Here is a 22,232-nt window from a genome sequence, read left to right as displayed (position 1 = left end):
TATCTTATTAAATATTTTATCTATGTAGTAATTTCTTATATTTTTATTTTAGAGTTTTATTAAGATATCCTGTAAGATCTAACTAGTCAGCTAAGAGAAGATAAAGATATTTTAATTTTTTTATAATTAATAGTTTGGGCTTATAGCTATTGGTTATAGTATTAATATATTAATTATAGGTGCACAGTACAGAATCTATAGCTTATTATATATTTTAAATTATTAGGTTTCGAAGTCTTTTTTTCCTGTTAAATAATCTTTAAGATCTAGTAGAATGCTGGGTAGTACTATAGTTAGATATTTTTTATTCTAGTATATTTAGTTCTAGATAGCTGGTAGCATATTTAGTTCTATTAATAGTAATGGATTGCCCCTAATTAATGCTATTTTATATTATTTTTTATTGGCTTGGATTGGTTTAAAAGTTTTTAGTTTATTTCTGGATATGTCTTGGCATTGGGTAGTTATCTAACTAATTAAAATTAGTTTAGATTTAGTAGTTCTTGATAAAAATTGATAAAAATTAATGAATTTTAATAAAATTTTAATATATCTAGTTAATTTTTTTGAGCTTCCGGGCTTATAACCTATCGGCTACTAGGAATGAGTTGCTCGAGATACGTGACTAGAGGAAGAAACATGGAGCCAGAGGGAGGATGGTAAGGTGGCCTCAGATCACATGACCACCACCATTCACATTCTTAACAATGACAGGTGGGGTCCTGTCTAGGTTAACTGTCCACAGGGTGGAATCCTCCGCTAGCCCTATGGCTGCGATGGATGAACAATAAAATCCAGTCGCACATCAACAGATAAGATAAGCCCGGGGTATGGAGATCTATCACGTGTGGTAATCTGTCTGGAGCCCTCGTATCTGGTTAAGACCCTACAGAGCCACAACCCAACTTGGTGCCCTCCACGACCTTAAACTCAATTCAGCGGGGGGTATCTTAACCGAAATAAGCAACGCGTTCCCCGCGATTTCTCACCAATGCGGGGTAGGCGCATCTCGGCAAGCGAAGTTCGCGAGTTGGCGCCTGCTGGCGATAGACCATAATCAACAAGGCCAACCCCTCGATCCTGGCAGTTTTCACATGTCTCGATCGTATGATCTATTCCATCAATCGCTCTTGTCGCTCTGCAAACGATGGCAGACATCCGGAATACCTCACGGAAGCTGAAGCGGACGTCAAACGCGTAAGGCTGAAACCATTTCCCTTTGCACGTTACCCTCGGGCAGGATGAGGGACTGTCAGTCATATTGCTAATTCCAGGGACACACAACAGATGTATTGCATGCCGTTCGAGCAAAATCAAATGCACCGGTGATGAACCATGCGCCAACTGTCAGCGCAGGCGCATTGAGTGTCGATTTGTAGAAGGCGTCAATAAAGTCATCGTCAGTGAGAGGTGCGTGACTCATCTGATTCTCAAAGCATACGACATCCAAATTTGACATGCGGGTTACGAGGGTGGATAGATATCTGCGCGAGCTACAGGGCAGAGCTGGTAAGCGCCAAGGGCAGGAGACGGAGATCCAGCCGGACCGACAGTCGATCAAGCGGACCTCAGCATCGGCCTTCGGGTCGGATGCAGATATTGATGGTACGATGCCAAATGGGGTCTGGCAAACCAATGCACGGCCAGACTTACTGACTAACCCTGCCAACTCCAAAGCCTCTCCCCATGCAGAGAACCCGACCCTTGTGGATACCGCCAGGACGATATGGACGAGCCCCTTCACGCTTCCCTCCCGAGTGATAAAGAAGAATGACAGCACCAAACGAAATTGGAGTACGTCTATAGCCCCCATTATAGATCTCTCTTCAGCCTGGTTAACGTCATGGAACTATCAGCCTGGCTCGCCCCTACCTCAACTTGGTCGTTCACAGCGCGGTTGAAACTCATGATTGCTGAGAAACTCCAGATCGTATCGCACTGTAGCGGACCAGATTTATTTGACGGTGATCTCTACCCGATCCACTGGACCCCCCTGTCGGTGAATGAACACCCTGATGTCAGCAACTTGCCTTCAATGGACTATGCACTCTACTTGTTCAATACCGTCAAGTTTCATCTGGGTCATAACTTCCGTCTTCTCGATGAAGCCAACTTTATACACCACACCCAGCAATTCTATCGCGGAGACGCAGCAAAGGAAGCAAGTAAGAACCGGTTATGGTTCGTTCAGTTTCTACTAGTTCTTGCATTTGGACATTCATTCTTGTTGCCCGTGGGCTATCGTTCAAATGGCGACAATAAAGAGCCCCCCGGAGCTAAGTACTTTGTGCGAGCTATGAGTCTAATGCCGGATCCGACAACGTTGACCCGCAGCGGGTTTGTGGCCATTGAGGTGCTCGGTTTGACTGGTTTATATCTTTATTGTATTGATCATCGATCTTCGGCATATTCCTATGTGAGACTACCTGATCATGTGGGACTCTCGAAAGGTTCTGTGCTAATGGTTTTCCGTTATCAGGTCGGACACGCCATCCGCATCGCACAGATGGACGGGATGCATACTCAACTGCCTGAAGATGAGCTCGGAGCGGAGACTGTCGCCCGCTCGAGGGATCTTTGGTGGACGCTTTACGTTCTGGACCGGCACATCTCGTCATCAGTGGGTGCGTCCATGACACTGCATGACAGTGATATCACCACCCTCCTCGACCCACCCGGCACAACAACGCAGAGCAATGCCACACTCGGCCTTCTGGTGCGATTGTCGCATCTGCTATCTTATATCCTGTCATGTATGTCATCCCTTTTGGGAAAGATGTCGCATTAAGCAAAGCCGACTAACACTGATTAGCTATATACAAATGCAGTCAAACTCAGTTGGGGACCTTCCTCGAGACCACGCGATCGATTTTGCAAGTCCTTGCCAGCCAAGCCCAAGAGATCGAGAGTATCATTGAAGTGAAATTCCAAAATTCGGTAGACGCTATGTCGAAAGGGACAAGGCATGTGACGCTGCTATATCACCAGGTCAGTAATTCATCGCAACTACTTACCAACACTGCATTATGCTGACGAGTGCGAATACAGTGTGTGATAGTAGCTACACGCCCCCTGTTGTTATCAGTTCTTAAAGAACGGCTAGATCGGCTGAGCCACGGACTTGAAGACTGGCAGAGCATTGTAGCTCCGACTGATGGTCTAATTTCGGCGGGTATCAAGTCAGCCATCAAAACACTGCAGATACTCAAAGATGAGGACAATCTACTCGGTGAGTCAGACTCCACCGCCATTTAGAAGGTCATAGGATACCGTTTGGCTGATACAGTAAACAAGACGTTTTCCTCCCCTTCGACATGGAATTCACCTACGGCGCAGCCATGCACATTGCCATGGCCGGTGCTGTCTTTCCGAACGTCACCGAGGGCGCGAATGAAAACTGCATGAAAGACGTTCACTCCATCCTTGATCAAATGATTCAACGCGGAAACAAACTCGCCGCAGCACGCAAGTCCGAACTTGTCCAACTAGAAAAGCTCTTCCACGAAGTTGCCGAACGCATCGAGCGGCGGGGGCTTGAAACACTTACCCTACCTACCTCTTTGGCTGCTGCGCCCCCGCAATCCGAGCTTGGCTCGGAATACTTTATTGCGGGTCGTGTCGATCAACCCCACGAGTCGGCAGATCCGACAGCTTGTCCAATATCATTGACTTCGGTGCCGGGGTCCCCGTCTATCTTGGCTCAAGCTCCGAGCTTGGGTTTTCTGGACAGTATTGGGATCTCTTCGTACGAGTTTTTCTCTCTGGTTAATCAGATTGGGCAAACGGAGGGATGTAGCGTGTTGGATGCTGGAGCGGCATCATGGGATGGATCCATGTGATGGACGTGATTACGGGATGGATTTGACTCCATCACCCTGCGTCCCGTTTCAAAGTGGCGTCTATCTGTAATATATATACCCTATAAATTCATATTGATTCGGACGAGTCTATCTACGTTATAACTTAGCGTGGATGTTTCCTACAATCATACCGACAGTATTAATAGTAGGCCTCAATCATTAATGCTCAAATTAGTCCGATAGCTGTGATTGCAAGCAGTTAGACCGTAGGGACAGCCAACCTCATCTACTCCCCTACAATCCGATTGGTGAATTCCAGCTATAGATCCCTTGCGTCTGCTGTTCCGCTGATCGGGTTCTCCATCCGACAAAGCCGCAGTAGTTAACCGAGATAAACCAATTATCTTCCCCACATTGTTAACGACCTGGAAATGATAACTATCACTGAAGTCTAAAAAGAATTTCAGATAACAGTCAAGCACGGCAGTTTTCACATGTATCTCGTTGCGACTATCTCAACTCTTTCTGGCTGCTCATACTGCTCATATAGTTATATAGAGGTTAGACACAAGTGGATCTAGCAGCCCCATCGGGTTCCAAACCCGAGACTCGGCATCGGATTCGTATTACTACCGACGAACCCGAGCCGAGACAACCACCACCACCACCACCACCAGAACTGTTTGGATTATTATTGGTGGTTTAGCCTCAGCTTCTTGTTCATTCTGCAGCAACGCCTCCGATGCATGTTTTACGAGAAATGCAGGTAAAGTGGGGAGGTGGATCCGTCAGTTGACTTTTGTTTTGTTGGTTTGTATGCTTCGAGTAATATCGGGCGTGTTTGGTTGTAATTGGGTACTAGTATAACTGGCTGCGGACACCATTGCCTGTTCTTTCTGGTTGCTGTAAGGCCTAGGCGTTGGAGAGATAATAATCTAGATGATGTCCGAAATCGTGCAGACATGTTTGTTAGGGGGCGGGCAGATTCACTACAGGCGTCCGTTGATCTTGTCTGGGTGGCCATGTAATCTTATAACATTCACTATCCCGGTATTTTCCTCCTCCCACAATGGAAGCAGGCGTGGTTGACTTCTTGAGTAGTGAATGGAATGGCTTTATCCCCTTTCCCCTTCTTTGCTATAGCTGTGGGGGAGGGGGAGGGAATGATAGTGTAGTAAAATGCACGATACGGGCTGTGTTGCTAGTGACTGCATCTGCAAGCTCTCAGACTCTTAATTTGTATCTTAATAATCAGCAGGTACTATATGTAAAGATAAGTGAGCCGCTGGGGGTATATAATTTGTTGTCAGAATCTACAATGACTGGTCCCGTTCATATCAATTCATCAAAGCTCAGTTGAACCCGTGAGGCTCCGAGAACAATATCAGGCTAGGAATTTTAAGATACCACAGCGATAGATACCTCACTAGGGGCATAATATATGTCTGATGAAGGATGGACGTACTTTGCTGCTGACACTGGTAGTGTCTTATCAAGATTGAGGGGATGTGTACACAAAATGCGCTAGCCCTCGAATTCCGAGAATTAAGATACTTATCAATATAGTGGAGTGGCCAACAACATCGCTATTGGCTCAATACGAGAAGTCTTGCATTGGTTGCGAATGTAAAGACTAAGACATCCTAACTAATAACCCTCGCGTCGGGAGAACAACGCGGTATCTCGGTCCGCTACCGGTTGCGCGTGAACCGCTGGCCCTATCTTTCCGTGGCCTCTCCTTTGGATATCAGTCGGCTACTGCTGGATGAGTCTCACCATTATCTGACGGCAACTGCGGCAAACCTGTTCATTTTCTTGGTGCTTTGGCTTCGTACGGCCCTATCCCCATATAGTCCACTATTCCAGTGGCGTAAATCATGAGGACAGAAGATGTAGGGAGGACTTCGAAGTTGATAGGCAGGTCTTTCTTCTGCTATTATGTCAGTGTCTGCGTCTTTCTGTTATCCATTGCTCCTTTTGGTAAATCTATCCAGTACAGACATCTATTTGCCGATACCAGCCCGGCTCATGAATCTAGATCCAAGCCGGTCTTCTGTAGGGTAGTCAGCTGGACTCCGGTTTGCAATTCCGATTGACCAGCCGGCTATCGGGATGTAAGACGTGCAGGTCCTTGAACATAGAACCATGTTTGCCTCCGGACACCATTATCGGCTGCCGGCAATAGCTTGCATTAAATGTTTGTTATTGGATAGCTGAAGGTGCTATCTCTTATCTGGCGCAAGACCCTATGCAGGTTATGCTCCCCATGACGGCTCGGGTCCTAAGCCCTCCGGTCAAGCATACCCCGGACTTAGCATGTCAAGGCCTCCTTTGGTCTATAAGTATCTGGATAAGAGCCCTGGTAGAGACAGCTCTGTAGCCCAACAAGATCAATCGCATTCCAATCACCTTTCTAAGTTCATCTTCATCTCACAAGTTCATCCATACACATTGAGATCACATCCATCCACAACCACACCATGGCGCCAGCAGCCCTCGTCTCAACCTACACCCCACCCCCAGTCGCCGGGCCCAAAACCAAGAAGGCCACACGTCCCACCAAGAAACTGCCCCGATCCCTCATTGAGGGCGCTCGAGTCCCCCAGAAGCGCACCTTCGACCCGAATGAGCACATGGTTTACGAGCCTCCCAAGAAGATCCACAAGATGGCCGACTTCGGCCTCGCGAGGGCAGGCATTTCCCCCAATGCTATCTCGGAGCCTTTCCGCCTTCTCTCAACAGAGGCCATTGAGCAATTGCGCGCTGAGGTTTTCAGCGAGCCCGTACTGAAGGATTGTCAGTATGCGAGCGATTTCTGTCCGACGATGATTAGGGGCATGGGACATAAGTAAGCACACAGTTTTCCAATTCATACTAGCACCATGACATAAGGCTAATTATCCCAAATAGGCGGGCCCCCTTCACCTACGACATGTGGAAATCCCCCGAAGTTCTCTCCAAGATCTCCGCTATCGCTGGCATCGACCTAATCCCCGCCTTCGACTACGAGATCGCCAACATCAACGTCGCGATCAAGGACGACGAACCACCTGCTTCTGCTTCCCAAGCGAGCAACTCATCCACCAAGAATCCCGCAGATGACGATACCCCAGCATTCGCCTGGCACTTCGACTCCTTCCCCTTTGTCTGCGTCCTCATGCTCTCGGACTGTAGCTCCATGGTCGGCGGTGAAACCGCCATCAAGCTCCCCAACGGCAGCATCAAGAAGGTCCGTGGTCCGGCGCAGGGATATGCAGTGGTCATGCAGGGTCGGTATCTCGAGCACCAGGCTTTGAAGGCCGTTGGTGGCCGGGAGAGAATTACTATGGTGACGCCGTTCCGGCCTAAGAATCCAGAGGTGCGCGATGAGATTCTGCTTGCCGGAACGAGGGGAATCAGTAATCTGGAGGAGATGTATCCCCAGTACTTTGAATACCGCATGGAGGTCCTTGAGGAGAGGGTTCGGGCGCAGCGCAAGAGGGAGCGGGAGAGGGGTCTTACTGGACGGCCGTTTGATGTGGAGGGGACGAGGAAGTGGGTGCAGGAGCAAAGGGACTTTTTGGATAGTATTTTGAACGAGATGATTGTTGTTGAGTAGGTGTTAAGAAAGATTTTGATGCATTGGGGTTCATGGAAAGCGTGGAACCAGGCGGGGATGCAAACGGGAATGATTCATCTATGGTGTTTTATTTGACTTTATGAATTGGATATGAAATTATGGATGCTATTTGCTCTGAATGGAAATAATCTAGTCACGATCACTTTAATAGTAGTGCCTCACGAGCTCTCACGCCTTCAGCAAATCCTCCAGCACCTCGGTAGGCGTCCGTTTCGGAGCAGCAATTTCCAGAACCTCCTTGCTAGTTGTCGAGGCGTCGCACTTCCCTTCCCACATAGTTAACACCGCATATCTGGTCGAGTTCATGACCGCCTTGGATTGACCCGGGCCTCCAAAGCCACTGGCGAGAAGCGCATCCAACATGCTCAAGTCTTGGTACGACACGTCCGTCACCTTCGTGCCAATATGCTTCTCCACTAAGCCCACCAGCTGTTCGCCAGTGATATCTTCCGGTCCATTCAAGACATACTTCGCCCCACTGTGCGGAGTCGGATCATCCAAGGCCAGGAGTCGAGCGGCAAACACGCCGACTTCATTCGGGTCGATGGGCGCAACCGGGGCGTCTTTCGATGCCATCAACTTCAGCGGACCCAGCTCGCCAGTCTGCTTATACTGCTTAATATACTCAGCGATGACAGCGACATAAAAGGTTGAGAATACGTTTGGCTGGAGAGAAGTCCATTTCAAAGCGCTGAACTCCGCCGAACCAAGCAGGGCTTCAATCGCCCAGTGCGAGCGCGGATAATAGGCGGGATAATCCGGGCGAACATTGGCCGCGGTGGTTGAGATGCGGACAACATACTCAACACCAGCCTGTAGAGCGGCGACGTGGAAGGCAGATTCCTCGGCGAATTGATTGGGTGCGTTGTGAGAGGCGATGAAGGCTCGGACGACTTCATGTTCGCGGAGCCAGTCGGAGGTGATTTCGGTCCAGTTTTGCTCGATGATCTCAACGCCGGGGATCTTTGCAAGCTGTTGGGCCGGAGGACTGGCGAGGGACCTGGTCAGGCCGATGATGCGATGGTTGGAGAAAGACTTGCTGGCCTTGAGAAGGCCTGGAAGGGTTTCTGTTACGGCTCGTCCGGTGTTGCCGGTTGCGCCGACGATGAGGATAGTGGGAGCCATGATGGTAGGTTAACTGAGAGTTGTGTGGATTGATGGGATTGTTGACATACTGGATACGAGGCTGCTCTTCATGGTCTTTATAGCTAAAGGTTGTTGCATATTAGCGAATTGCGTGGAATTAAGCTTAGAAATGGTGGAGATTATTTGGTAAGCATCATTTGGGACCATCTTTGGCTCCGGTGGAGGCTCCGAAGGTGGGAGGGCCGACATGTCGGAGCGCCCACCTGATGCACATTGGTTCGGGGTTTGAACTACTACTTTAAACATACTCCAGCTTGTAGCAAAGTCTTTTCGGTTTCTGCTTCCCCCAAGATTCGATGGCCATCGATCTGTGCGAGCGACATCAATAATTCGTTCCGATTATAAATCCAGCCTGGTGGTGATGGTGTGCTACAAGATTCTAACCCAGTAGACTCGATAAATAATCCCGGAGTACCTCGAAAAACCAAACATAATTGTAAGGGTCTTTGACTATCGACTGCGTTCTTACCTACTGCCTTTCCGAACGACAAAATGACACTGAAGTATCTCATTACTGGCGCCACTGGCGGCCTCGGAAAGCACGTCCTGAACTATTTCGTTGAGAATGTTCCTCTTTCTGAATTCGCGGCTGCCTCATCCAAACCACAGAACCGACAACTATTCGAAGACCGTGGTATTGCCTTCCGTCATCTCGACTATAATGACCCTCAGTCGCTGGAAACCGCATTGAGCGACGTTGAGAACTTGTTCTTCGTCAGTTCATATGGTTCGAACAGAGGCGAGCAGCACGCCAGGGTCGTACAGGCTGCTAAGACAGCAGGAGTGGGGCATGTATGTAGTACAGTTGTAACCTGAGAATAATAGAACCCAAGAAGCTGACAATCCTAGGTGTGGTATACCTCCCTCGCGTTTGGTGGGTTGTCAGACGACTCCAAGGCTCCAGTGCAGCAGGACCATCTTCTGACTGAAAGACTCCTCAAAGAGTAAGTTTATCCCTCCTCTCTTTATGCAGGTTCTGCAAGGCTTAACCCAGGCTAACTATTTCAGGTCGGGTCTTACGTACACCTCCATCCGAGAAGGCGTATACGCAGAATGCTTCACCATCTTTCTTGACTGGTACCCGGAAAGAACGACAGTCACGCTTCCAGGAGACGGAGAGGTAGCATTTACTTCCCGTGTAGAACTTGGTGAAGCAAGTGCGCGAATCATGATACGTGGTGGCTATGAGAATCAAATTGTCCTGTTCACGGCAGAGAAAACAGCCACTGCCCGAGAACTTGTGGACATCATTAACGATACTACTGGTCGACAGGCCAAGCTTAATGTGGTCTCACAAGAGGAGTACCTGCATCCGAATAATATGCATGACCAGCGTGGCAAGCCGAAGGAACACTTTCAGATGATTGCATCATTTTGGGATGACATTGAAAGGGGCGCGCTTCGCACAACAAGTCCATTGATGCGGGAGATTCTGGGAAGGGAGCCTATGACTCCACAGGATGCCGTGAGGAAGTTATTGATAGAAGATAGAGATTATGAGTTTATCTATTAGATGGTACGCAGGAGGGTGATGTTTGCCCTGTCGGATCAACATGAGAAGCCTATTGCATGGTGGACTTGTCACTACCCCTGTCGTTTCCAATTGATCGTTTAGGATTAGCACATACTACCATATATATATTGTGTATTCATTGCCACCAACTGTATCGATAGTAAAAACCTGGAGGCGAATTACACATTCAAAGCGGGCTCAGCTCAATGGGAGAACAACTAGCAATCACTGTCTACAAAAAGTACCTACCTTGATATTTCCGCTGAAAACAATCAATCAATCACTAAAACCACAAACGTAGTCTCTCAAGTTAACAAGTGCATAGTGTGAAGAGAAGCCCAGGGTTCAACAAGCTGGTCTAACCTATTTGGGATGTAATGACTAATCCGACCATCGTGGAAGGACGATCCGAGGGAGAGAGAAGAGACATTCCTCTCAACTCTGTTATTGTACAAGGCCTCTACACTCTAAGGCTGTAAGCGGAAGTAGCAGCATGCCTCCCAAGACATATTGGTGCCAAGTACCTCACTGCAAGGCAAGCTATCGACGGAAAGAGCACCTTCGTCGCCACGAGGCGCAACATACCGAACACCAGCTCCGACCATGTCCAGCGTGTACCCAGAAGTTTAGGCGGAGGTATATGGACTCTCACCTTTTGTATATTTATCTGTATTGATGTTGCTAACGCTGCCCTTATAGCGATACGCTGCGGCGGCATATGCAAAATGTACATGGAGTAAACGAGTTTCCCGACATCAAACATGCGTGCGACCACTGTCGAAAGCAAAAGACTCGATGCCAAGGAGGACCACCATGTAACAATTGCCTGCGCCGTGGAATCCATTGTTCCCTTGAGCGGCGGGTGGAAGCGCAGCCTGTTGATCACCGGCCAGACACTGAAAGGGCGTCTCAATCTCCTCCCACCCAGCCTGACAGTGATAAGTTAGACCCGGAAAGCCATTTCATAAGCATATATTTCAACGAATTTCACCCTCGGTGGCCGTTTGTTCATCAAGGGACATTTGGTGAGCATGAGGCACCATTGCTCATCAAGTCAATGCTTGTTATTGGTCTGTGGATGAGCAAGCAACGCAAAGCTCAATCGAAAGCCATTGATCTGCATAATGTCTTGGGATCAGCCATACGTCAGCAGACTGTAAGTGATATCCAACATAGCTATAGCTCTGTTGGCTAACGAGGAAGACTACAGGCGGCATGGGATGCCTCTGTCGCAGATGCAAGTAGTGCCTGCAAATGGCCTATCCCGACATATCAGGCCATCTTGCTGCATATAATATTCGCTGGTCTATATAGGGGCGGCGGGGAGCTCGACATTGACCTAAGTCCTTCCCTTGCTCCAGCAGATGCCGACCTCCTGGAAAGGCTCGTCATAAGCTGCAAGAAGCTAGGAATGTTCTACTACCCACACATCCTGGCGCATTATCGCAACGACATTGTCCCTGGATTTGCGTGGGTGAGTATTGAGGATGTGAAGAGGTTCAACTTGGCGTTATTCAAAGTCTGCAGGGTATTCGGTATGCTACGAAAGCAGGAGGATAAAACAGGTAATCTAAGTGGGAGACTGCGTGCATCCGACCTACAATTCCCACCACCAAGGAATGCTCCTTTGTGGAACGCTGTAACAAAAGAAGAGTGGGAATCGGCTGCTACAGCGGATATGGACCGCCATAGCATAGATGATCCTCTGCCTCAAGAGTGGATCTCAAACTCAGCCGATATTGTGGATATTCTCCTGGACTAGTTTGATCTCCAGAGAGGAAGGATTGAACCTTGAATAACCGAAAGGTTGACCTTGATCTAATGATATAGATGACAATAAACAAGTGCCAATGTATTAATTTTTTGATCGCCATTGACCGAGTCTGTTTAATTAAATCGTAGCCATGAAACCGCATAGGGTACATTGTACTCTTTATAGCTCTCCGTACCTTAGTTACTGTATTGGGCTCTTTCTATTTTTCTTTGAATAAAGAGTTAACTCGTGAACTCGATTGCTGAATTCTTATTTATACAAGGTAGGCTCGCCAGTTCTGTGCGACACTCCTGGCAGCCTCCATCGTCCCAACAAGGTCGATTGCAATCAATACCCAAATATAGACAATTGTCGATGCCTGTGATGAAGTCAGCAGCGACTTTTTGTACACAGACTGTTTTCAATAGCCGGTGAGTTTGTTCGGCTGATGACCTTCTGCGTCGAGCAACACCCTGGTATGTGTCAATCTGGGAGATATCCCTGCATGTTGATCGAAAAGACACCACTTGTCGCGCCAAGGTAGCTATATTTCTGGCGCTATCTATAATGAATCGGTAGTCGGACACATACTACAATATGAGATAGTAGATCAATTGGAAGACAGTCCATTTAGTATGATGCATATCATTAAGAGTCAAAGTCTGTCCTCAGCACAGAAACCATCCCCATCGTGATTTCCAAAGAGAATCCAAGTTCCCCAAATTCTCCAAAAGCAACTACCAATCCAAATATCTTCAATCCAACTGAGTCATATTGAACAAACGATTGCCGGTATCTGTGGTTCCCTTTCCCGTATACTTATTCTTAGACACGCGAAGAGCCACAATGGTAATCTCCATTGAGCGTGCAACGGCGCGAATAAGACTGCCACCTCTGACTGCTTGGTCCTGCACCACGCCAGCAACCACGATGACGTGAATAGCATCATTAACCTCTCGAATACGCTGCAAGAACTCAACTATAGACTTCCCACTATTGATAACAGAATCGACCAAAATAACAGTCACGATCCCCTCAAGATTCTCTTTCTTCACATCGCCGGGCAACTTGGCATGCAGGAGCTGGGCAGTTGGGAACACCTCGTTGACACCCGATGCCATGGGCTGCCCACCGCGCATCAGGGGCACGATCAGGGTTTCTCTTTCATTGAGTAGCCGATATCCGTCGATGGGTTTGTTCTGGGGGTGGCGTACAGGAAACTTCTCAAGTCCGATGATCTCAATGAGGAATTTGGTGGACAGGTAGTGGGCGGCCTTCTTATGAGCTTCCTGGAGAGCTGGCCCGCGGATGCTGTCGTCTCTCATAGGCGTGCTCAACATTTTGGACGCGTTCTCATCGGTTGCGTGGTAGAAGTAGAGCCGGCGGCGGAAGATCGAAGCCAAGATGTTTTCATCCTCCAGATAAATAACTGGGAGTGTTTCCATATCAAGCCGTGGTCGCAACGAATTGTATGGCAACAAGGCTTGTCTTGCTTGCAGCCCACCAATAAGAATTGCGGTACGTAGCTCGGCATCCATGGACTTGCTGCGTGTCTCTTCCTTACCGACCACGGCAATCGCCTCATCTGCAGCCATCATCATGGGCAAATCGATGGGGCTGTCCCCGATCGCCCAAGTCCGGGCTCCATGGACGGCTTGGGCACGGGCAACTAAAAACCCGACCGCGCAGCAGATTCCAGAACGTCCAGGTAGACACCGGTGAGCTTCTTGTTGTAATCCCAACCGTGTTCAGACTTCTTCTTGAGATGCAAGAAAGGGATGGTTTCCACTTTACCTGCGCGGGGGCTGCCGTTGCGCTTGACACCATTCCTGCCAGTCTTCTTGCCAGACCCATTCTCCTGGGGCATGATCTGGTTCTCATTCATGCTGAGGGCACGGATAACTTCCTTGTAGAGAGCATTGAACTGAAGTTGAGATGACTTGGACAAGCGATGCTGTCTGCGGATCAACTTGTAGACGCTACGAAGATCATTTTGGACCTTCGTACGGTTGCTGTACTCGGAGATAGGGCCTCCCTCTGCCATTTGCTTCACGTAGTGTTCCAACTTGCGAGCGCTAGCCCGGGGAACCTCCTTGTACCCAATGTTTCCTCTGGCATCGACTTCTCTTCACCTCTGCGGTCATCACAAGCCCGTCTTCAATGCGGCCACCACCAATGACCTTGACGACATCTGCAAAGCCCGCTCTCTCTATGGCCTTCTCCCAAACGAGACGCAGACCGCAGGTGACAATAACGGGACAAACATGCTTCTGTCTGGCCGCCTTCTGGAGGAGCACGGAAATCTGCGGGTAAAGCTGGGTCAATTCTGCTATTCTCTCACAGATGGAAAGAAAGTCTTTATCCGGAACCAACATCTTCGTAGAATAACATGGCCTGTCGGAACGCAGTATATGAATAGCCCATCGGGCTGCTGAAGAACGCTCCAAGGGGGTTCTGCACGCCTTCAACATCTTGCACCATCCGCCAGAAGGTGGCACTGGTGTCTTCTTCCGCAAGCGTCTTGTCTGCATCAAGAAAAACCACCGTCTGCAAGTCGTCGCCATGATTGATCAGGATCTCGTCCAAACGTCTTTTGGCCACTGCCAAATTATATTCCAGATTGTGACGTTCAATGTCACGAATGACGGTCGATAACTTATATCTCAGGTTGGGATAGAGCCCGGCAAAAAGGATATTGTTCTCCGCGCAAAGATGACGAAGCTCGGTAAGCTCATATCCCTGCCACCGGCTCAAGTGGCTCGACGACACGTTGGTACGCCGTCTCTCGGGGTCGGTTGCTCGTTGTTGCATGATTATATTCGCCGGGTGTTGACGTACAAGATATGAGTGAAGGTATTCAAATCCTCCTGAGTATAAACCTTCATGGGGTGGTCACATCTTTCGTCATCCCAAAAGGTGAGATGGCCCGTCACGATGCCAACTTTGCTGGTCTCGATACAAATGGACTTGATCTTCAAGATAGCTCGCTTGCGATATTCAGCTTTTCCCGCCTCGTCAAGCTTCTTGAACGCGTCCAGCCCGCCGGTGGTGACGGAAGCAATGACTTCAGACCCCTCAAAGAAAGCTAAACGCATCTCTCCGAGCTCCTGTTCAAGTTTCTTCATTATAAACGTCTTGCCGGACCCCGACACCCCGTACAGCCCGATAATTAGTGGAGCTGGGGGTGGAGGGGACGGGGGTGCCGGGGTGAGGCCCTTGATTTGGTCCGAGGTGTTCGCTTGCATAGTCAAACGTGGTGATCGGGATATGTATAGGAAGAAGTAGATGGAGTACCAAAGAGTTATAATAATGGAACTCTTGTTCTTGATGGTTAGAGGCAACAGTAGAAGAACAAGAGTAGGCAGAGGGGGTAAGGGCTTTTTATAGGTGCCTAGGTTCTCTTAACGACAAATCCTGTTCACCAACACTCTCGGCGCTGAAAATCTCTGCTTCGTTGAATATATAGTCGGCGGGTCTTACCAGGAGGATATGGTGAACGGTTGCCTTGTTGTTGTTGTTGAACTGTGAATATAGTCACCATGTTTTCGATACGGTACCTCCCATAGTCGGTAAAACCGACACTATAGGTGCTTTTCTACAAAGATGGAGGTGATTTGCTGCTATTCCATATATATAGGGCCGCACATTGTGGTTCTGAAATATGCACAAAATGGTGCATCTTTATATAGAATCTGGATATTCAATTCAATTCATATTCTTATACCCGATTGAGCTGGCTAGATAAGATACTAGCTATGCAGGTGCTTCACTATCTGAAGCAAAGAATATAGCCCCTAAACATCTAAAATTCTCAAACTCGCAGTAGATATATGAAACAACGCGCGCTGCAGTGTAAGAAAGGTTATCACTATAACTAAATATAACTAAATATAACTAAATATAACTAAATATATAAAATATAATAAATAAGTATTATAACTGGCTGGCTAGTTGCCTGCAAGTCTATCTTTTATTTTTATTCTTTATCTATATTCTTACTCCTAATATATTTATTTTATCTAATATGTGTACCTTCCCCAGATAACTTAATCTGGGGTATATTTAGTCTATCTATCTAATATCTTTAATACCTATCTCCATGGCCCTGAGGCCTACATATTCCTGGCTTAGTTTAGGATTAGAATTAAATTTAACCTGATTAAACTGCCTGAGCAAGCTTGTTTAAAATATAAACTTAATAATATAATAGATCGCCTGCGGGTCTGATATAAATAAATTATAATTAATTATCTTATCCCCCAGATCTATATATATAGTAATTTTATCTAGTATTACCCAGCGTAGCCCTACAAAGCAGAAGTATACTAGAAGAATATATTTAGAGATTTAAAATTCTTTTCTATAATTATACTAGTTGCTTTACTGTATTTTAATTTCATAGAGAAAGTGCGCTAGTCTAATCTATTATATATATATCTATATAATCACAGATATGTATACTTTTAGTAAACTTTTATAGAGCTTTACTATTTTTCTACTAGGAGTCTTAACTAGATATTTTATAGATATAGTTATATATCCTGTCTTCTACTATTTCTTTTATTTTTTATTAAACTTACTATAAATAGCCCTCTTAGCAGTAGAGGCAAGCTAGATTATCTATTATTTTAATCTAGCCCTGTATTCTATCACCTGTTTTACTTCAGAGTCTGTAGCCTCATTCCCCTCGATCCTAACGTGCGCAGGGATCCAGTAGATTGTGAGATCAAAGCTGGCACTACCCAGAGCTCTGAAGCGGTCGTAGATAGTCCTCACAAAGAGCTGTCCCGAAGGACGGCCAGGGGCCCCTACCGCCTGGATTTAGCTGGGAATATGTTGTCCGCACCACAAGAAATATATTTGATAGAGACTTCCATCACATGGCAAGCATACAAATGGTCATTCCTATTTCACATAGGCCCTGTCGAATCATGAATCGTAAGCAGCTGAGAGACACCAGTTAGCATACAAGCAGGAGTAGCTTCACCACAGGGCGATGATACTCACCACACCAAACCCCGGAGCAATTAGTCCATCAGGGAAGAACTGGGAATACCCACAACAATCTTCTCCCAACTCTCCCAAAGTTCCCCTTATCGATGCCATGTCTTCCCGCAACCTCATCCAGTTTCGCCCCCTTCCTCGGATTAACCACCTCCCTAACGGCCCTCCAATCGTGTTTTCCAGCGTAATACGCCGCGACACGATAAAACCACCATCGCGACGTGAATTTGCCCAGTATGTAGCCACTTGCTAGTGCGTTAAACGTCCACGACCAAGAAGGACGAAAAGGAAGAGGGAATCCATCGTATTGGGCGCGGGACAATGTGAATAGAATGTCTGAGGTCTCACTTAGTCGGGTCAGGGGTGTTGTTGCCTTGCGCCGCTCCAATAGCTCTTCGCTGAGGCGGTTCTTGTGCCAGGATATGTTGGATTGGCGGGGGAGGTTCAGAAACGTGTGCCATTTCCGACGGAACTGGTTTGACATATTGGTCTTGTCGCACTGTATGCTTTTTATGACATGGCAAGGGTTCAATGTGGGTAGTAGAATGGGTTTGGATGAGAAGCTTATCCTTTAATAGAGAATACCATGGTAGACAAGGATTGAAAAGTAGACAAATGAGTATTTTATGTGGTTCTGCTGATCTTTCTCACCAAATGACGCGAGGATGAGGCCCTTTTATGGGCACAGCGGCGTACTAAGTTACCTGAGCTGTGCAGGACAGTCCCGATTCAGTGCAGGCAAGATCCAAAGGAATGACAGAGATGGGGATCGCTCACAGTAATCCAACTATGCAGTGAAATGGGTTATGTCCGGATAGACACATTAGCGTACACTCATGAAACCCTCAATATTACGCACTACTAGTAACTAGTGACCCTTCACTAGCAGTAATTCGTTCTTTTTCTTACTGTTTATTTTAGTTTAGTGTGATGCGGGGCTGTGCATTCCTAACCCCGCCTCGATTCACCTCAATTCACATCAGTTCACCTCATCTGTCTGTGAGTGTTAACATTATCACCAACCCCATCCTTACTCAATGCTAATTCCAAATCATTGAACTCGCTGGCCTGTGAAGATCTAAACAGCACTTCAAATTCCCTGAAAGGTACATTGTACACCACATCTGGAACAGCATGCCATTAGCGCCCGAAACTCAACAGTTCATCCTCGGCTTCAAGAGCCGTTGGGATGGTGCAGTCAACACGGCTTGTCAGGACTTATTTGAAGCCCGTCATGCATCTCTGGAACCAGCGAACCCAGATACTTCAATCAGATATGAGAACAACGTCAAGTACGGTCCGGATCCAAGGCATCGCTTAGATGTGTTCTGGCCAGCCGATGCTACCACAACGAACGCGACTCTCCCAGTGGTCGTCTACTTTCACGGCGGCGCATTCAAGTTAGGCGACAACACCATCACTCCGCACATGCACGCAAATATCGGCCGCTTCTTCGCATCAAGAGGGATGATTGGCGTCTTGGGAACCTATCGTCTCCTGCCAGAGGCTCGATATCCAGACGGACAGGAAGATGTCGCCTCTGCTCTCACGTGGCTACATAATCATGTGCATCAGTATGGAGGCGACCGGAACGCCATCTTCGCACTCGGACAAAGCGCCGGTGGAGGCCATCTGGCAATGGCGCTTTACTCGGACAGGTTGAAGTCGGACGAAGGGCAGAGTCTCGTACGCGGCGTGTTGCTTCTGAGCGCGGCGCTGAAGTATGATCTATCCAAGAAGGGTCGACGCGAGACCATGGAGCAGTACTATGGGACAACCGATCATGCTGCTATTCATTCCCGGTCGGCGTACGGCATCTTCGAGGATCTGCCGCCTGTTGAAGATGCAGATGTGGTTGCTGCGCCAACACCCGAGCTCTTTGTGATGCTAGCGGAATGGGATTTCGAGGAGTGCGTGCAAGGGAATTTGGACTTTGTGAAGCTCTACGCGGCACGTCAGCGTCGTCTCCCTCGCTTTGAGGTTTTACCTGGTCATAATCATGTTAGTTATGCTTTGTCTATCGGCTTGCCAGGAGACGACGTTGGACCGAAGATTGCGGACTGGGTAAGGCAGTGCTCGGACGCCTGATCTTAACATCGAGAGGTTCAGTGTGTACATCTTTTACTTTCTTAGTGCTGTAAATCGCCAGCAGCCAAGTTATTAATGCATTACCAATACAACGGCCTTGCAATGCATTTATTCCGACAGAAAGACGGTCTAACACATCGAATGGCAATGTCAAATATAAACATAGACGTTGGTCTCATAGATACCCCTAGAGTAGCTCAAGCTTGTGACCCTGACGCCGGATTAAGCAACTGTGGATTGTTGTTGGGACATTTCATTCTAGGCCCTTAAGTGCAGGGGGATAAAACAGGGTCCTCCAAATATGAGTTCTGACATTTCCACAGAATATTAGCCTCTCGATGGTAAGACACGCATGCAGAGAAACGTTTTTGACACTTCGATGTAACCAAGTGGTTGTTGGTCGTGCCCATGGAACGCCGTATCGAAGGTAGCATCGAATCTCAGCTATGACACGTCCATTTGGCGCCTCCGCGGCAAGGGTTCCCTTTCAACCAACATGAAAAGGCATATATGGCCAACGTCGAAGTGGAAAGAACAGTGTCTGTTGGTAGAAGAGTCCTGCACCAATGTCAATTCGTTGGCTTTGCCTGTGTCAAGCCAAGTTCCGCCCGGCCGTCCCAATCAACCCTCCAGTATCTGGAAGCATCCTATACACCTCATAATGACCTGGTCAACCTTTGCATGGGCGGCACTACTCGCCCTTCCAGCTGCTCTTGCGCAGGATCATGGCTCCGACCGGCTAAAGTCCCCAAAGATAGCCCCTCGAATGCAACCAGATTCGCACAACACAACACACTGGCCCACTAGGCCTCTTCCCTGGGGGGAGATCAATTTCATCCATACGACCGATACGCATGGATGGCTGGAGGGTCATTTGAATGAGGTCAATTATGGTGCTGATTGGGGTGATTTTGTTTCCTTTGTGAAGCATATGCGTGACAAGGCCGATCAACTAAAGGTTGATCTTCTCGTTGTGGACACCGGTATTTCCACCTCTGCTCGTCTTCCATTCTTTTTCTACCGTGCACTAAAATTGACTGACTGGGATACTTAGGCGACCTTGTGACTGGAAATGGTCTCAGCGATCTGACTACTCCCGAAGGCCAGGTTTCTAATAAGCTGTTTCGCACTTTGGATTATGACCTCCTTACTATTGGTAACAACGATCTCTATCACCCAGACGTCACGGATGAGATAGTTGAAGATATAGTCTCATATTATGGCTCCTACTATCTGTCCAGCAATGTCAAAGTGGAGATCAATGGCACAGATGTGCCTATCGGGGAAAAATACAGATATATCACCACGGACCACGGGCTGCGGATCATGGCATTTGGGCTCACTGTCCAGGACTTCAAAGCCCCCGATAACGTCCATGTCTATGGCTATGAAGATATAATAAAAGAGGATTGGTTCAAGAATGCAACGAGCCAGCCTGTTGACCTATATCTGCTTATTGGACATGCCGATATCGGTCAGAGCTGCAAGATTAAAACCAAATACCAAGGAGACCAGAATCCATTGATGTGCATGAAGGATTGGTTCCGGCAGAACAAACCCGAGATCCCTCTTCAAGTCCTAGGTGGCCACTCACACACGCGCAACTTCATCTGCTATGACAGCGGATCCTCTGGCCTCGAATCCGGCCGATACTCTGACACAGTGGGATGGGTTGCTCTCAGCGGTGTCGCGCCGTCGAACACCTGGAACGGGTCGAAAACAATGACGGATGTCCCCATGCCAACAAATACATGCAAACCGCACAACCCGACGTCGTCTTCTAGTCCGCAGAAAACAGTTCACCTGGACCGTCGCTACCTCGATTTCAATCGCCAGACGTTCGCATACCATGCTATAGGAGCAACTGGCCCTGATGTCCCCGCTGACTTTGATACGCCATTTGGAAAGAAAGTGACCAAGGAGATCCAGGCCACTCGGCACGATCTAAATCTTACTACAGAGCTCGGCTGCGCTCCCCGGTCATACTATATCGCATCGAGCCCTTACAACTGTCCGGATAATATCTACACGTTAGTGAGGTCGGCACTGAACACTACAGTCAATCGCGATAATACGTCCAGATTGATCATATTCAATACTTACGGCATCCGCTATGATCTCTACCAAGGCCCATTCACCGTGGGAGACGCCGAAACTGTCAGCTCCTATGCGGATGTTTTTCTGTACCTGGCAGATGTTCCCTACGAGGACGCAAAGACGCTTGAATGCAAGCTGAACGGTAAAAAGAGTTCCACTTGTGATTATGAGGAGCCGAAGGAGGACTGCAAATCCAATAGTCTGGAGCTCTCTGCTAGTCCATATGCGGGCTATTCTCAGCAGAACGTGCTTAGCCACCATGCAAGAGACCTGAATGTTAACCTCAACCCTGGACATGTCACCAAGGATGACTTCGGGGACTGTTCTGCCAGTTCTGTGGACTGCGGTGATGACACGCTGCATATCCCACGTGTGGAGAAATATGCGCATCCGTATTATCTGCAAGTCAAAGGCGATATTGACGAGGGCAAGACAAAGACAGTGGACGTGGTGTTTACCGAGGACATGCAAAAGAATGTTCTGGACTTACTTAAACGCAAGAAGGAGGAAGTGAAAAACTATATGGATAAATCCTTTACCACGAGGGACTTCTTGAAGGTATACGCGAAGAGCGTCTGGAACGAGAAGCCTACGTGCGAGATCGGACCATGAGCGGGCAAATGGAGGGGAGTATGCTGTAGTTCATTCAACAGTGTTGTACCAAGGGCTGGGATCTTAGTTCATACATCTTCTGGAAGGGGAGCTTCTACATCCTTCTTGTTTGCCTTGCAGTCGATTTCCTCAGGCTTGGCCAATGTGAAAACCCCAAACATGCATCAAGATCGCCGGACTGGCAGACTACAGAAGAGATATATTGTAATGATGGCTAGTTTTCCTCCAGGCTCCGTCAGGAGAACGATTAAAATGACTATGATTGAATATGAATATGATACTAATAGGTCTGCTCATGCCAAAGTACGTCAATAGGTGCAACATAGCCGGAGATGCCTACGTTTAGGTTCACAGTAAAATAGAAGTCTAAACTTACAATTGAAGTTCGATATGGGAAAGTCTCCTTAAAACCCAACATAAGCCGGCGGCAACCCCCGAAGGAACCTTACCTATTTGAGGAATTGCTGACAGGGTCATTGAATCCTGACAGGCCTGAACTGGCAGAATCAACTAGGCTCCAGGCCATGGGAATGGGCTAGACTAGTTTGATTAGCCAAGTCTGGCCAAGCGATTAATCACCCCTCTTCAAACTCTTCGCTC

The 22,232-nt window shown here is 47.8% G+C and overlaps 9 protein-coding genes across 9 annotated transcripts; 6 read left to right on the top strand and 3 right to left on the bottom strand.

The window, feature by feature from the left end:
• Positions 1-774: 774 nt before the first annotated feature.
• Positions 775-3,983, top strand: ASPBRDRAFT_76802 (uncharacterized protein). The gene is made up of 8 exons (XM_067629335.1): positions 775-1,197; positions 1,288-1,410; positions 1,481-1,794; positions 1,857-2,416; positions 2,480-2,753; positions 2,813-2,988; positions 3,049-3,229; positions 3,295-3,983. The coding sequence occupies exons 1-8, from the start codon at positions 1,148-1,150 to the stop codon at positions 3,837-3,839; spliced, it is 2,223 nt and encodes a 740-aa protein (XP_067477516.1). The 5' UTR covers positions 775-1,147; the 3' UTR covers positions 3,840-3,983.
• A 2,297-nt stretch (positions 3,984-6,280) lies between these two features.
• ASPBRDRAFT_129489 (uncharacterized protein) lies at positions 6,281-7,398 on the top strand (the record flags this gene model as incomplete). The annotated part of the gene is made up of 2 exons (XM_067618142.1): positions 6,281-6,648; positions 6,711-7,398. The coding sequence occupies 2 exons, from the start codon at positions 6,281-6,283 to the stop codon at positions 7,396-7,398; spliced, it is 1,056 nt and encodes a 351-aa protein (XP_067477515.1).
• Positions 7,399-7,587: 189 nt separating this feature from the next.
• ASPBRDRAFT_32130 (uncharacterized protein) lies at positions 7,588-8,544 on the bottom strand (the record flags this gene model as incomplete). Its single annotated transcript, XM_067622983.1, has 1 exon — positions 7,588-8,544. The coding sequence occupies one exon, from the start codon at positions 8,542-8,544 to the stop codon at positions 7,588-7,590; it is 957 nt and encodes a 318-aa protein (XP_067477514.1).
• A 468-nt stretch (positions 8,545-9,012) lies between these two features.
• Positions 9,013-10,078, top strand: ASPBRDRAFT_182007 (SDR family oxidoreductase; the record flags this gene model as incomplete). Its single annotated transcript, XM_067619968.1, has 3 exons — positions 9,013-9,357; positions 9,415-9,509; positions 9,574-10,078. The coding sequence occupies exons 1-3, from the start codon at positions 9,058-9,060 to the stop codon at positions 10,076-10,078; spliced, it is 900 nt and encodes a 299-aa protein (XP_067477513.1). The 5' UTR covers positions 9,013-9,057.
• Positions 10,079-10,571: 493 nt separating this feature from the next.
• ASPBRDRAFT_197950 (Zn(II)2Cys6 transcription factor) lies at positions 10,572-11,840 on the top strand (the record flags this gene model as incomplete). The annotated part of the gene is made up of 3 exons (XM_067621154.1): positions 10,572-10,714; positions 10,778-11,234; positions 11,289-11,840. 3 exons carry the CDS (start codon positions 10,572-10,574, stop codon positions 11,838-11,840), a joined length of 1,152 nt encoding a protein of 383 aa, XP_067477512.1.
• Positions 11,841-12,586: 746 nt separating this feature from the next.
• ASPBRDRAFT_56960 (uncharacterized protein) lies at positions 12,587-15,076 on the bottom strand (the record flags this gene model as incomplete). The annotated part of the gene is made up of 4 exons (XM_067627659.1): positions 12,587-13,500; positions 13,948-14,167; positions 14,205-14,613; positions 14,670-15,076. 4 exons carry the CDS (start codon positions 15,074-15,076, stop codon positions 12,587-12,589), a joined length of 1,950 nt encoding a protein of 649 aa, XP_067477511.1.
• Positions 15,077-16,470: 1,394 nt separating this feature from the next.
• Positions 16,471-17,578, bottom strand: ASPBRDRAFT_67218 (uncharacterized protein). The gene is made up of 2 exons (XM_067628858.1): positions 16,839-17,578; positions 16,471-16,777 (listed from the first exon to the last, which is right to left on the bottom strand). The coding sequence occupies exon 1, from the start codon at positions 17,317-17,319 to the stop codon at positions 16,867-16,869; it is 453 nt and encodes a 150-aa protein (XP_067477510.1). The 5' UTR covers positions 17,320-17,578; the 3' UTR covers positions 16,471-16,777; positions 16,839-16,866.
• Positions 17,579-17,812: 234 nt separating this feature from the next.
• Positions 17,813-19,145, top strand: ASPBRDRAFT_45551 (alpha/beta hydrolase). Its single transcript, XM_067625438.1, has one exon. The coding sequence runs from the start codon at positions 17,970-17,972 to the stop codon at positions 18,921-18,923; it is 954 nt and encodes a 317-aa protein (XP_067477509.1). The 5' UTR covers positions 17,813-17,969; the 3' UTR covers positions 18,924-19,145.
• Positions 19,146-19,478: 333 nt separating this feature from the next.
• Positions 19,479-21,932, top strand: ASPBRDRAFT_156939 (Ser/Thr protein phosphatase family protein). Its single transcript, XM_067619414.1, has 2 exons — positions 19,479-19,906; positions 19,978-21,932. The coding sequence occupies exons 1-2, from the start codon at positions 19,585-19,587 to the stop codon at positions 21,630-21,632; spliced, it is 1,977 nt and encodes a 658-aa protein (XP_067477508.1). The 5' UTR covers positions 19,479-19,584; the 3' UTR covers positions 21,633-21,932.
• The last annotated feature ends 300 nt before the right edge of the window (positions 21,933-22,232 follow it).

This window comes from Aspergillus brasiliensis (genome assembly GCF_001889945.1).
Source record: "Aspergillus brasiliensis CBS 101740 unplaced genomic scaffold ASPBRscaffold_9, whole genome shotgun sequence".
Lineage (NCBI taxonomy): Eukaryota > Fungi > Ascomycota > Eurotiomycetes > Eurotiales > Aspergillaceae > Aspergillus > Aspergillus brasiliensis.
Note: the sequence above shows the minus strand (reverse complement) of the source record. Positions and strands in the feature narration are given on the sequence as shown.

What these genes read in the sequence shown, in the direction of transcription:
- ASPBRDRAFT_76802 (XM_067629335.1), top strand. Translation starts at nt 1,148, where the DNA reads ATGGCAGACATCCGGAATACCTCACGGAAGCTGAAGCGGACGTCAAAC. An exon ending in CAGCACCAAACGAAATTGGA is followed by an intron (nt 1,795 to 1,856) that starts GTACGTCTATAG and finishes TGGAACTATCAG; the next exon opens with CCTGGCTCGCCCCTACCTCA. An exon ending in AGATGAGGACAATCTACTCG is followed by an intron (nt 3,230 to 3,294) that starts GTGAGTCAGACT and finishes ACAGTAAACAAG; the next exon opens with ACGTTTTCCTCCCCTTCGAC.
- ASPBRDRAFT_67218 (XM_067628858.1), bottom strand. Translation starts at nt 17,319, where the DNA reads ATGTCAAACCAGTTCCGTCGGAAATGGCACACGTTTCTGAACCTCCCC.
- ASPBRDRAFT_45551 (XM_067625438.1), top strand. Translation starts at nt 17,970, where the DNA reads ATGCCATTAGCGCCCGAAACTCAACAGTTCATCCTCGGCTTCAAGAGC.
- ASPBRDRAFT_156939 (XM_067619414.1), top strand. Translation starts at nt 19,585, where the DNA reads ATGACCTGGTCAACCTTTGCATGGGCGGCACTACTCGCCCTTCCAGCT. An exon ending in TCTTCTCGTTGTGGACACCG is followed by an intron (nt 19,907 to 19,977) that starts GTATTTCCACCT and finishes TGGGATACTTAG; the next exon opens with GCGACCTTGTGACTGGAAAT.